The sequence below is a fragment of the Lactuca saligna genome, chromosome 4, assembly GCF_052625555.1.
Source record: "Lactuca saligna cultivar CGN05327 chromosome 4, ASM5262555v1, whole genome shotgun sequence".
NCBI classification, from domain to species: domain Eukaryota; kingdom Viridiplantae; phylum Streptophyta; class Magnoliopsida; order Asterales; family Asteraceae; genus Lactuca; species Lactuca saligna.
In genome coordinates, this window is record NC_136420.1 from 133,588,041 (window position 1) to 133,602,244 (window position 14,204).

General features: G+C 34.8%; 1 protein-coding gene across 1 annotated transcript; it reads left to right on the forward strand.

The window, feature by feature from the left end:
• The first annotated feature begins 9,620 nt into the window (after window positions 1-9,620).
• LOC145038820 (IQ domain-containing protein IQM4-like) lies at window positions 9,621-12,928 on the forward strand. Its single transcript, XM_078987058.1, has 8 exons — window positions 9,621-9,973; window positions 10,268-10,382; window positions 10,981-11,046; window positions 11,288-11,376; window positions 11,459-11,546; window positions 11,632-11,862; window positions 11,953-12,054; window positions 12,430-12,928. Exons 1-8 carry the CDS (start codon window positions 9,642-9,644, stop codon window positions 12,820-12,822), a joined length of 1,416 nt encoding a protein of 471 aa, XP_078843184.1. The 5' UTR covers window positions 9,621-9,641; the 3' UTR covers window positions 12,823-12,928.
• The last annotated feature ends 1,276 nt before the right edge of the window (window positions 12,929-14,204 follow it).

Genomic DNA, 14,204 nt, shown 5'->3' on the forward strand with positions numbered 1-14,204 from the left:
GTGGTCGTATATTGACTTGGTTGAAACTAAAAAATTTCAAAGGAAAATTTTGGGGTGTCTCTATTTTATTTCAACCTTCATAAAGTCATTCAAAAAGTCCCAAATTAATTAACCAGTCGAAAAGTTAACGGACAGTTAAATAAAACGAGGCTTATTAACGGAAGAACGGGTTAAAAATAACGAAATAAATTTCGGGTTGTCACAGATGAATATGTAAATAAACCACGAACATGACTCGAAACTTCAATTCCTCAAAGTGGTGGCAAATATGTAGAAAAATGTGGGAAAGCATACGCCACATTAGTTGTAGGAAGAAACGAGGCAAAATAGTCGTCATAATGATCCCCAAGAAAAAACATGAATCACATCGTGGTGGAGAACACCACGTCGTGACTTTAGATAAAAACTTGAACAAAATGCATCCCATTTGGCATGCCATGACAGGATGTAAGAAGCCCACATCGTGTAAACTGGACGTCAGGAAAAAAATTCCATATTACTTTATTCATCCTAGCAACTTGACCAGTGTCTTAATGGGTTAAGACTCTTCTATGTAAATATACTTCCCTACTGCAACCTCTCTCCTTCTAACGTACCCCACACTAATCTTTAATTGTGAGTTTTGACTCATGACTTTAACCAAACCTTGACTTGACTAGACAAACACGAATCTTGACTCATCCTTATGTCCTTATGAACATTCCCATGCTAATCTGAAAAAAAAACAGAACAACCCAAAAGAAATAAAAGAGTAACATAATAGTTTAACAAAGTCTTACAGCACAAACCAAATTCAAACATAAAAGAACTCCACTTAAAATAAACAAAAGAAACTAAATAGAAAAGAAATTAATCATCATCACCTCATCCCTACATTCCACTCGGTCCTTCCCCATCATTTCGTGGATTCCAAAGCTCCTCCCATGTTGGAAAATAAGGATAATGAGGTTGCATAGATGGTGGCCGGGTCACACCCAAATGTGAATAAATAGCCTCGGTAAGCTGAGTATGATAGACAACATGCCCCCAGAGGTTATCCAAATAAGTTCCCACCTGGATCTGAAAAGGGTCGGTGGGTACTCCTTGTACATGTTGTGGAGCAGCACGCTCTCTCACCATCTCTCCTCGAGCTCAAACATTTTTACGATGAGGTCTGGCTGGTGGTTGTTGCTCTGGCTGCGCCTCATCCTGTGCCTCGTCTACTGGTGGTATAACAAACCCACCCCCAACATTAACCACAACCCGCATAAGCCCCATAACTTGACGCGACAATTCAATGTCGGGGAAATGTGTCAAATTTTGCACAAATTCCGGAGACAAAATACCATAGGAACGAGCAAGACAGGTGACCAAATGTCCTCTCGTTATTACACTCCCCTGCCGAGAACTAATAGCTTTCCTACTCATGAATCGTGAAAGCATGTACGGCAAGTCACAACAAACACCCGGAGTAATAATACTCCATAAAAAGAACATATTCTGAATTGAAACCTTGTCACCATGATGCTTGTGATTAATGGAAAAGGTGATAAGGCGATGCAGGAAACGGTATATGGGGCTCCGAATTTGCGACTCACTAGAATCACGAGCACTGTACTCATGATTGGAAATAGTTCTCCAATACTGAACATCCAACAGGCCGGGAGTACAATCCCGAACACAACCAAGTAAGAAGGGTACAAAAAATGGAGATTGGGTCTCTATTTCAGTATAAAGTCCCATTCGCCAAGCAAACTCTCGAAGGCTGCACGCCCGATAAACTCCACTTAAACGGAAAACTAGTGCCCTGTTGTAATCAAAATCTATAGTCCCCTCTTCAAAACCAACCATCGCAAAGAACTCTACGGACAATTCCCGGTAAACGGGTTCTTGGATGGCAAAAAGATTCCTCCATTCAAGTAAAAGAAAAATCTAGTCCCTAATATACTTTTGTCCAAAAGCGTTCCAACTCAGAAACCAGACCCACTTCACGCAACCATCTCCAATCTACTATGGGCGCAATTGCAAATTCTCTATTATATAACCACCCCAATCGGTTCCCATACGTACTCAATAAATCCTGAGAAATGTTTTGTGGAAATCGATATAGAGGATGAAGGCTTGCCAAATCAATTTGAACATCTTCCTGTGGAATATTGCATCTTGGAGCCATTCCTTATAGAGTTAAAAACAAAGAATGCAAGAGATTTTGGAAAGAAAAGTGAAGAAATCAGTTGTGGGGCACTTGGTCTCCGTTTGTGAGGCAACAACAAATGAGGAACAATTCAATGGTCAAAGGGATAAAGTATTGGTCCCCCCCCCCAAAAGATTTTTTAAAGGCCACAACGTGGTATATAAAAAACATATTAATCTGTTAAACAGTACAAACTATCCCCGTACTTTACTTTGTAACCACGGCATGGTATTGACAAACCACGACGTGGTTTATGTCTGAACACAAAATGAGTAAAATAACGAATTTTAACTAACTACTTTGTATTCCATTTATTAATTAAAGCACCCCACAACTAACTCTTACCATGTATCAGTTATTAGATGATGAGTTGATATCTTCTTCTCGGAGCCTTCTGGCACTCTAGGGCTCGCTACTAACTCCTAAGAAGGGTTATAGAAAAGCCTTGAGGCTTTGGGGCGATTTGGGAAAGAAGAGTTAGAAAGGTGTGAAGAAATTGGGTGATGTGTGCCTCTATTTATAGGTTGGGAAACTGACCAACATGGTGTATTCTGAGCCCCTACATGACATGTTAGGGTGCTAAGTGTCACCATCTGGTAGCAAGGCGTGGGGAAGAAGCAGTGGCTTAGAGGCTCCACGTGTCACTTGCTAATCACTCCAAAAACTAATTATCTTCTAAAATTCGTAACTTTCGCATACAAGCTCAATTTTTGACATTTTTATTATATCCATGTGTAGTTAGCGAGGTGACCTGTAGCTTTTGTTTAAACTTCGTCGGCTAGTTTTGACTTTAACAGGTTTAGATAGATAAAGTTCGTTATAAATTTATAACTTTGTCATTCGACGTCACTTTTCATCTTTCTCTATATCGTTGAGTTCCTATTAAAAACATCTTCAATTCTCACTTAGATTGTGTCGTCTAGAAATCAATCGATCTAAAATTCGATTTTCGAGTTGCATACTGCTTTGCCAAATCTTTGAAAAATCATAACTTCCTCAAACGAAGTCATATTTGGACGTTATTTTATGTACGTTATTGGTTTAACGTATACTACGACTTGTATTTAGGTTACTAAGACTAAGAATTAGTTTATCAAAAATTCACTTTTTACGATTCACAGCGTCGTGCCGGTTTTCTAACAAAACTTTGACGGGTCATAACTTCTTCGTTATAAGTTGGATTTCAGCGTTCCTGTAACGTCCAAAAATTTTCAACCAATTTAAACTTTTCAAAAACAACCCATATTCATTAATTCATTACAAAAAGGTTTTCAATTCATTTATTATCAGAGTATTTCCCATAACCACATCATAAATACATAAAACACGAGGAGCGGTACGATCACGCCTTCGCCTTGCCACGATCTCCTGAAGTACCTGAAACAATAGACTGAAAACTGTAAGCTCGAAAGCTTAATGAGTTACCCCCAAAATACCAACCACATATACCATACTCATAACATATCATATCATAAACAGAACAGCCATGCACTTCGGGTCTACTGTGTGACTGGTCCACCGCACCGGGCCTTCAGTCCCCTGGTCCACCCTTCGAGTCTAGCCATATACATCGAGTCTGCAGTGTGGTTGGTCCACCCGCACCGGGCCTTCAACCCACCTGGTCCACTCTCTGAGTCTACAGTATGATTGGCCCGCCCGCACTGGGCCTTCAGTCGGCCTGGTCCACTCTCCGAGCCTCGGTACATCTGGTCCGCCCTCGTAAGGCCTACAGCTTATCCGGTCCGCTTGTTGGGCCTTCGGGATATCCGGTTCGCCCTGGGTATGTTAGCCTACAGCACAAAGCAGGACTCGCCTCAACCCAACCCTAATCAACCATGTGCACATAAACATATAATCATATAACAATTCATCACTAATCAACCGATGTAGCAGATCACATACATAGTACACTCTAACCAGGATACCGACCTAACCGGTCACTAACATAGCATCATCCTATATACTAGGATTTCAACCTTAACCAGGTCTCTAACATATACCATCCTAACTACCAGGATGCAAACATATAGCAAAGTAATAACATAACAACTACCCAGATTTCCATCCGATAAAGGGCCGGCCTTGGTGCCTTAGACCCTGTCGATATAGTGAGGATAAATCACCTCACAACTGCTTACTACAGAGATAAGATCACGCTACTCCAACCTCCGATACGAACTCCACCACTGATCAATACCAAATGAATGAACTCAATAAATACCAATAATTACCAAAATACCCTTGGAAGACATCTGGTCAACTCTTCGTCAAAGTCAAAGTCAAAGTCAACCTTCCTGGTCCACTCTACTCGCCGAGTCACCCCGTCAACTCGCTGAGTTCCTTTATCCAGAAACCTCTCATAGCACACTTAACTCGCCGAGTCTCCCCAAGACTCGCCGAGTCCAATGATCTCTAAGTTCCATCCTGACCAACTCACTAAGTCCCCAACCGAAACAGTAATCCAAGGCTTTAACGGAAAGGGATCGGGGTTCTGCGACCTGACTCGCCGAGTCCAAGAACAGACTCGCCAAGTCCAAGGCAATCTTCATCAGACTCGCCGAGTTGTTCTTCCAACTCGTCGAGTTCCTGCCAATCGTCATATAACTCGCCGAGTTACTATGCAACTCAAGTCTGATATCAAGCACAACTCGCCGAGTCAATACGTAACATCTTCATTCAGATGATTTCAAGCCATTTCATTGCTTCCAATACATAGATCTGGACTCCTAGGGCCAGATTCACATGTAAAGTTTCCAACTTTACGTGCATGCAAGGCTCAACAAGCTCCAATCAAGCTATAAGGAGGTTTTTGGGATAAAGATACTCTAAATCAAACCCCATGGCTAATGCTTTAAGCTTTCATAGCTTACTATTAACCTAGATCTGAAGTTGCAACTTTAGATCTAATCTCTAAACCCGAAATCAAGCTAAAATTCCCAAAACAACAACCAAGGATGAATCTAGAAGGAGAAAACTCAAGGTAACGACTTGTTACCTCAGAAATGTGCCCAAGAAGGAGTAGATTTCGGATCTACAATGATCTCCCGATGCTAGCCTCTTGATCTTCTAACTTCCTCCTCTTAAATTCTTCTTCCAAGCTCAAACTTCAACAATGGAGGCTCACACACACTAATTAGGGTTTCTGGAACTTAAATGGGCAGTAAAGAGGCTGAGGGTGGCTATAATGTGCTTTATATAGGGTACACCTTCCGGGATTAGGGTTTTTCTCCTTTCAGCACCAACTCGTCGAGTCCATCTACCGACTCGCCGAGTTGGTCACTTAACATGCATCCATAATCGCGACCCGACTCGCCGAGTCTATCCATCGACTCGTCAAGTCGGCCTTCCATACTTACACTTAGAACCCTGAACTTCTACTTCTGAACTCGGGGTGTTACAGTTCCTTATATCCTCGAAATCCTTGTTACGACTACTTCAAATGTCTTCATAGATATTGGGTCTATCTATTATTTATTTTTGATGCATATTATTATTATTATTATTTTGTTATATCATTATAAGCACATAAATCACACCAATACCATAATACTCAAATAATTTTTCTTCATTACTTTATAATAGGTTACAATTGTTGACCCTAACTATTACATTATCACATTAATGCTTAGCCAAAAATGCGGATGTTATATTGGGTGATCTAAGTGTTGTTCCCAACATAGGTGATCTTGTTGAAATCTTTTGTGAAAACTAGAGTGTAGTCACTTTAGCTAAATAACACCATCAACAAAAGCACATAAGACATATACTTAGATAATATCACTATATATGATTGCACATTGAAGAAGGAGATATCATAGTGAGTCATGTATATTCGGAAGAAAAAACGACTTATCCGTTCACCAAATTATTATCACCGATCAAGCATGATAATCATACTCGATCGATATGCATTATATTTTCTAGTGAGTTGCTATGGTTACTTAGTTTATTGTTTGATATTTTAGAACTTATATAGTTTGTATTTTATTCGACTTAGTGATTATTTTGGAGACTTAGTAATAACATGGATTGCTACTATTTACATTAATATATTACCATGTTCCCTTTTGAATGTTTTGAACCACTTCCAGAATATTAATTTATCAAACGTCTACAGTCGGTCCTATTTCTGAAAGTAAATAGATATTTAAGCTTGTCATGTATTATTGGTAGATTGCTCATGGAGATGAACATATCACAGAGATTAAGACCAATACTTATGAGTACTTGAAAATGGAGATTTTAATTATTGGACTAACCCACACTAAGAGATTACTACTTAGACTGTCATGTGTAATTCTAAGATGACAATATTTCATATTTCGTCAAATAGAGATGCGTGAGATTTTATCCTACAATCTATTATGCCATGGTTTCTCACCTGGCAGCCAAACTGGGATTGACCAGATAGGACATGAGGAATGGGGCCAATCTATGTAGTAAAAGTTTATTTGGCCCTTTTTTCTTAACAAGGTAAGTCAATATCTTTGGGCATCTCGATGATCTGGTGCTGACAATCAAATGCTTAGCCAAGCTGAGACAGTGTTGATCTAATCAATAGGTAGTCTGGTGTCGTTACCCAAATCTCATTTGGGAAACATAATCTTAAACATTGAGATTAACATATTATCCATGACTTAGGTTCATACAAGTATTTTTAAAGAGCATTGGAATATGTTATCACTAGTTTAAAGGTTGTTATATTGGAAGGTTGTGATAAGTACAATATTTACAGTGGGTGGAATACTCATTGTCTAGTATTAATGAATATCAGACCAAATGTGTTGAGTGACTTGTGCAAGTAGGAGACTGTTGAAGATAGTGCCCACAATCACAATATTTGGTAACATTACTATTAACAACAATGTCTATTTGGGTTACATGCAAGAACAATACTGACCAAATATAGCAACAATATATATATATATATATATATATATATATATATATATATATATATATATATATATATATGGGAAAAGTGAATATACCCTTAAGGGTATATAAGCTTAGGTACCCAAACTCACCATACTATGTCGTTTTGTATCATACAATACATTCTAATTGTCTAATGTTCTTATAATTTTACTTTTAACTTGATTTACTTCCAAGTTTTTATAAATTACACATTTATTTTCTTCTTATATAATTTTCATTTTCAACTACAATATATATAGTGTGGTATGTGTTCGGCAAAAAGATGTGATGTAAGTGAAACATAATAGTGAAATTTCGAATACCTTGAAAGTAAATCAAGTTAGAGTTGAAGTTTAAGAACGTTATAATTAATATATCAAACAAAACGACGTATTATATGGTGTTTGGGTACCTAACCTTATATACCCTTAAGCGTATATTCACTTTTCCATATATATATATATATATATATATATATATATATATATATATATATATATATATATATATATATATATATATATATATATATATATATATATAGTTTGTTAAGTGATTATGTGTGTAATTAAGTAATAGAAATCTTTAGAATTAAAGCGATGAAAGCGTAAAGATTTGAAATTTAAATCTTATGGATATACACTTGCCTTATAAATAATTACTTGGTGCACACGTTATTTTCTAATAAAGACTCCTAGACCTACCCTTTAAATAGAGTGGATTATTTCCAAATTCGAAGACGTGAGATCATCTAACTTCAAGTAAAAAACCCTAAGAAATCCATGCCTCATCTTTGTTCTCTATATCCTAAAAAATCAAGTCAAACGTGTCGTGACCCATGCATCACATGTCGTGCCCTTCGAGAAACCTTAAATCGTGTTTAGGGTTTTTGTTGGTGGTTTGTTCCAAAGGTGTCTAAGTTGTTATAGTGTGTCTTGGGTGAGACTTATCATAGGAATCCTATGTTGGTTCTTATTCATCCCATCTACTCACAAAGAAAGAAGAAATCTAAGGCTACAAACATATATTTCCTTTTTTCTTTTCTATTTAGTTGTTTTAATAATGACATTTGGATTATGAGTTACTCTTTTGGTTAGTATGTTTTTGGATCTTTGTGGCTAAAGATCCCCGTAACCCAACAACTTCTCCATTTATCTACTTTATCATCAAAGAACTTTCTTCTATTTAGGGCGATTGCATTAGATGGGAGATTGTGTCAACTAGCATTTTAATTCATTGTAATGTTTATTCTATTCATGTTCTTAAGATAAAAAGATAATTATAAAAGTTGATTCTTTCAATGTTTTCGTTCATTTTAATGTTTATTCTATTTATGTTTTTAAGATCAAAAAATAATTATAAAAGTTGATTCTTTTAATGTTTTTTCCTCAAGAGAAACAAAATGATCATAGCAGTAGCGGAGCCAGATGAGACGTTGGGGGTGCTACAGCACCCCCCAAAAAAATATTTGTAAACATATTTTATATTATTGTACCTTCAGCTAAAAAGATTATATAATGTTTTTTAATACCCTGAATATGATATATACATAGAATACTTATTGATAATGTTTGTACCCCATGTAAAAATTTCTAGCTCCACCACTAGATCATAGTATTATTAACTACGTTGATATTTGATTTTAAGTCATCCGATGGGGTTTCAGGAGAATGTCATAGATAAAAGATAATGACGTGGCGTTGGATAGAATGAAAATACCATTTTGAATTTAATGAATGATGAATTGAATCCCCATTCAAACGTGTCTTGGGAATTTGCTTTTTTTTTTCATTTTTTTTCTTCTTTTCTTTCTATTTAATATAACAATTTATAAATTTATATTGAAAGTAAGTTTCATTTTTTTTTTCAATAAACAAACCATATATTATTTTTTTTTCTTCGAGTATTCATACTGTTTTTTTCTTTTTAATTCGTACCTTTTAATTTTCAAATTACAATCTTTAATTAATATTTAGTAATTAAAACTTTGAATTTTTAATTAATGTGATATTTTAGTTTTATTTATTAACATTATTTATAAAAATATTATAAAATATTGAGGTGACAATTCATTAAACATTTAAAAGTTTAATAAAATGCAGATTTTAATAGATAAAATAATATAATGAATAGAATGATAATACTACAATCCATCTCCGAATATGGCGTTAGTATAGTATACTTCGAACACTATGTGGATTTCTGCTTCCAAGTATCGGGTCAGATCCATTTGCTTGACCCGCAATTAAAAGTCTTGTTTGAGTAATTCGGTTTCCACGATAGGTACGTACCTCGTAGGTTAAAGGACCAGAGATGTTGACAAATAACCCATATCATGGGCACAACACGTTCCCTTTATTCCCAATACCACACTATTTCGAACAATCAATTTCACGTACTGCGTCTTTGACGGTTGCATCTCTTTCCACATCTTCCTCTTCGTTCGCAAATCTATAAATACTCCCTTCAAACCGACCAACCAAATCACCCTACACCCATGTCAACCTTCTTCTGCTGCTGGTTTTTTTCGATTTTACCCTTCACGATAATTATGTTCTTATTTCTTTTCTGGGTCTTGAAAAGGGTTCTTGAAAGCAGACTGTTTGGTTTCAAAAAGGTTAGTTCTACTAAACCTGAGAAGAAAACGCCATTGTCGAGCAGCTGCACTTTCAAAAATCTTGTTCTTGATCAAGAAAACTTGTACAGAGCCTATCGCAATGGCTTCTGTGAGTTTGTTAGTGATCCGTGTCCTGTGGTTTTTTCGTCGGCAAGGCCCGTTAATAGTGAGCTCAATGCAGCAGCTCTTAGGATTCAGAAATGCTACAAGAGCTATCGAACTCGACGCAACCTTGCAGATTGTGCTGTTGTCGTTGAAGAATTATGGTTTGTTAATTACTTGTTATGTTATCTCTAATCTCTTCTTTGTTAAAACGAATAATGTTTAAGATTACGTTCATTAGTGAGCGTGATATTTAGCAACATGCAATTATATCGCAAAACAAGCTTAAAATCTCGTATTTTAATTGCGACACATTCGCTGGCTCTAAAAAATCTTCTGTTACGTACCTGTTTATGTTATCTTAAGCAAATGTTGAAAAGATAGCTCAATTTATTTGGAAATCTTTTCATATAAATATCGAGAGTTTAAGATCATTTAAATGTTGCACATATATATAGGTGGAAAGCTTTGGACTTTGCAGCTTTAAAGCGGAGTTCCGTGTCGTTTTTCTGCAACAACAAGCCTGAGAGCGCAATCTCGCGATGGGGCCGAGCTCGTACCAGAGTTGCAAAGGTGCAATTCTGTAATAAGATTTTGTTTTTTATGGAAGACGTAGTCATATCTTTTTAGATTGATATATCATGGAAGCTAGCTATAAAACGCTTATGCTTTTTTTTTTTAAATAATTTTCCATAAAAAAAGTTGGTAATTTGATTCAAAATAATCAAAATTTTGACAAGTTCTTGAATGCATGACCATGACTACATGTCTTCAAAGCAATTGAAGTTAATGAATTTGAACATTGACCAGTTGACTGATTAAAAGGATTGGATTATATATATATATATATATATATATATATATATATATATATATATATATATATATATATATATATATATATATATATATATATATAAAACTTTACCATTGGATTAAACTCATAAAAAGCAATATGAAATGCCAAGTAAAAGAGAATACTTCACACTTAAAAAATTAAACTCATAAATTTGCATTATAATTCTATTGAACACTTGAATGCCCATTCAACTCTACCCTCTCTTATCTATATTAGTATAAAATTTATTCCATTAAAGTCATATACAACTCACATTATGGATGATCTTATAAGAATTTGATCATAAATTTGATTGATTGTTTTTTATTCTAGGTGGGGAAAGGCCTATCTAAAGACAAAAATGCTCAAAAACTAGCCATTTGTCATTGGCTCGAAGCAGTAAGTTTAAAGGGTGATTCTATCCATACACTCTCATTACTAAATATACAACCTATCTTAATTTTTTAATATTTATTTTATAAAACATGCATCCTTTAATTATATATTGTACAACCCGTTATTTAACATTTTTGTTAAATTTACGAGATATGCAACTAGTAAGGAGGTGTATGATCAATAGCACCCTAAAATGTAACCCTACTCCAAGTTTTCATGATAAAGGATTAATGATTTTTTGTAGATTGATCCACGCCATCGTTATGGGCACAATTTGCAGTTATACTACAAGGTTTGGTTTACCAGTCAAAGCTCACAACCTTTCTTTTATTGGTAATCTTTTCCTACCATTTTTTATTATTTTTAATCACAAAAACTAGACTCCAACAATGCATTTGTTTATGCTGCTTTTCAGGTTGGATGTTGGCGATGGTAAAGAAATAACTGTAGAAAGATGTCCCAGAAACATATTACATTATCAATGCATTAAATATCTTGGACCTGTAAGACTCATTAATCGTCATTAATATCATGATTTTATGTTAGAAAAAAACAAGCTTGATATCATGATCGATATTATGAATGTAGAAAGAGAGGGAAGAGTACCAAGTAATTGTCGAAAACGGGAAGTTAATGTACAAACAAAACCGAAGATTAGTGAAAACTATCGATGGAACTAAATGGATATTTGTACTTAGTACATCAAGAATATTGTACGTTGGTCAAAAGGAAAAGGGTCGATTTCAGCATTCTAGTTTTTTAGCAGGAGCAGCCACTACTGCCGCCGGGAGGATGGTTGTTCATGATGGAGTCCTTGAGGTATGTATACCATTTTAAAAAATTACAACCGAAAACACACTTTGTCGTTATCGACTGATCTTTTATTATACGTCTTATTTTGATATATAGGCCATATGGCCCTACAGTGGTCATTATCACCCAACGGAAGAAAACTTCAAGGAGTTCATTTGTTTTCTTGAAGAGCATCAAGTGGATTTGACCAATGTCAAGGTATTGGAACATAATTATTACATGAAAATTGTGTTTATTACATTATTTTTGTAAATCAATTTACATTTATTTCACTACATAGCAACATTGTATTTTCAAGATATTTTTCATTCTGATACATTTTATTAAAAAAAATATATTTCAGTATATAATTATAATTACTTTGTACTTAATTCGAAATTTTTATTACACTCTAAAAAATATATCAAATTATAGTAGCAAAAGTTTTTTTCCGTAACATTTTTGTAAATGGATAGTTTTTAAAATACATTGTCAAATGAAATGAAAACAAGATGTTGTAATAAACAAATTAATGAATTTATACATCAATCTTTCTTGCATTTAACCCTTCATATATTATATTATACTATGCAGAAATGTCCTCTAGATGACGATGATCCATTTCTCAATGTTACTTGCAAAATGCAAGAGAAATCCAAGTCTAATAAAACACGCGGAAATACACTAGTAAAAGTCCGACCTTTAATTGAAAATGCCAAACATCATTGCGAGAAAATGGGATTACAAGAACGAAAAAACGTCAAATCCCCAAAATGGACATCGGGGATAGGTCCGAGGATCGGGTGTGTAAGAGAATACCCAACAAAACTACAATTTCAAGCACTTGAACAAGTCAATCTGTCACCAAGAAAAGATAGTTCGATGTTTTCTAGCAATGGTCCAATTCCTTCCCCACGACCAAGTCCTCGTGTGCACCTTTCACCAAGACTTGCTAACATGAGCCGAAGCACTGAGCACAACAACTAAAACTTGGACCGGTTAATTATAGGATTGACAGTTGATACGATAGTAATTAGCTTCCTAAAGAGTTGTCGATTGAAGTTAAATGATCTCTTCGAAATTGAAAAGTTGTTTGGAGAATATTGGATGAATTAACATAAAGCTTATGGGTAGTAAGAGTACATATTATTCAATGTAAACGCCTATGGAAAGCGTGTTGAGTTGAAGAGTAGTGCATGCATATACATTTCGGTCCATATTTATTATTATTATTATTCTTTTTTCTTGTAAGAACGTGTTTATAATATATTAATATTAGTTTTTTTATTTATTATTTATTATTTTATTTTTTTAAAATTTTTTTGTTTGTTTGTTTTATTTTATATATATATGTAGTTCTTTTGCTATTAAGAACAACGAGTTTTTATTATTAGTTCTGTCGTCAAAATGTTTACAAATTCTTTTGCTTAGGCAGAATACGTTATTTTTAGTTACTATAGAAAGGGTTGTATAAGGCATTCCTTTAATTTCTCTATGATCTATATGGCTTCCATTTGCTTCTTACATTCGTGTAATAATATATTATTCTTTACTTGCTCATCACTTACAAGCAACTACCTATTGTTCTAGGTAAGTGCATGTGGCAAAATAACGTGCCATCAGGCTAGTTTTCTTCGGTCTTTCATATCGTCGTGTTTGATGCCGTCGAAGTATAGTAATAGAAGGTTGTGGAAGTTGGAGAGTTTTATAGCTTAGAACGGTCATCGATATGATAGCCTCATCAACAATCAAAATCATAAAGGAGGCGGAGCAGCTAGGTGGTAGAAGAGGAGAAACGAGAGGGTAAATCTGTTGTCGGTGACTTATCCTACCAAAGCCTTAAACTAGACGAAATACAAAAGAAATAAAAATGAAGAAATCGGAAGAATTGTCACCTTTTTGTACTTCAAGTCGGATGTCAAACATTAGCCAGGAGCCGATGACAGATGAAGAGTATGCATACAAAATTGCAAGAATGGTTAATGTGGTATGTTAAAAATTATCATTTTGGTTAAAGAGGCTTGGATTAGTATCAATGCTCTAAAAGTTTTTATTTTGTTGAGAGATTGGTCTATTTTTAGTGGATTTTTTAAAAAATAGCAATTTTATCCAGTGTATTTTCTTTTTTCAAATTTTTATTATAGAAATTAAAAAGAAAAAGAAAATACTCTCTCTCTCTCTCTCTCTCTATATATATATATATATATATATATATATATATATATATATATATATATATATATATATATATATATATATATACATCATCTTATTCTTCCTTAAGAAAACTCAAGAACATCTTCCACGACCACCACCGTTCACTACCATCCGCCACAACCATAGTCTGTCACCTCCATCTTCATCTAAAT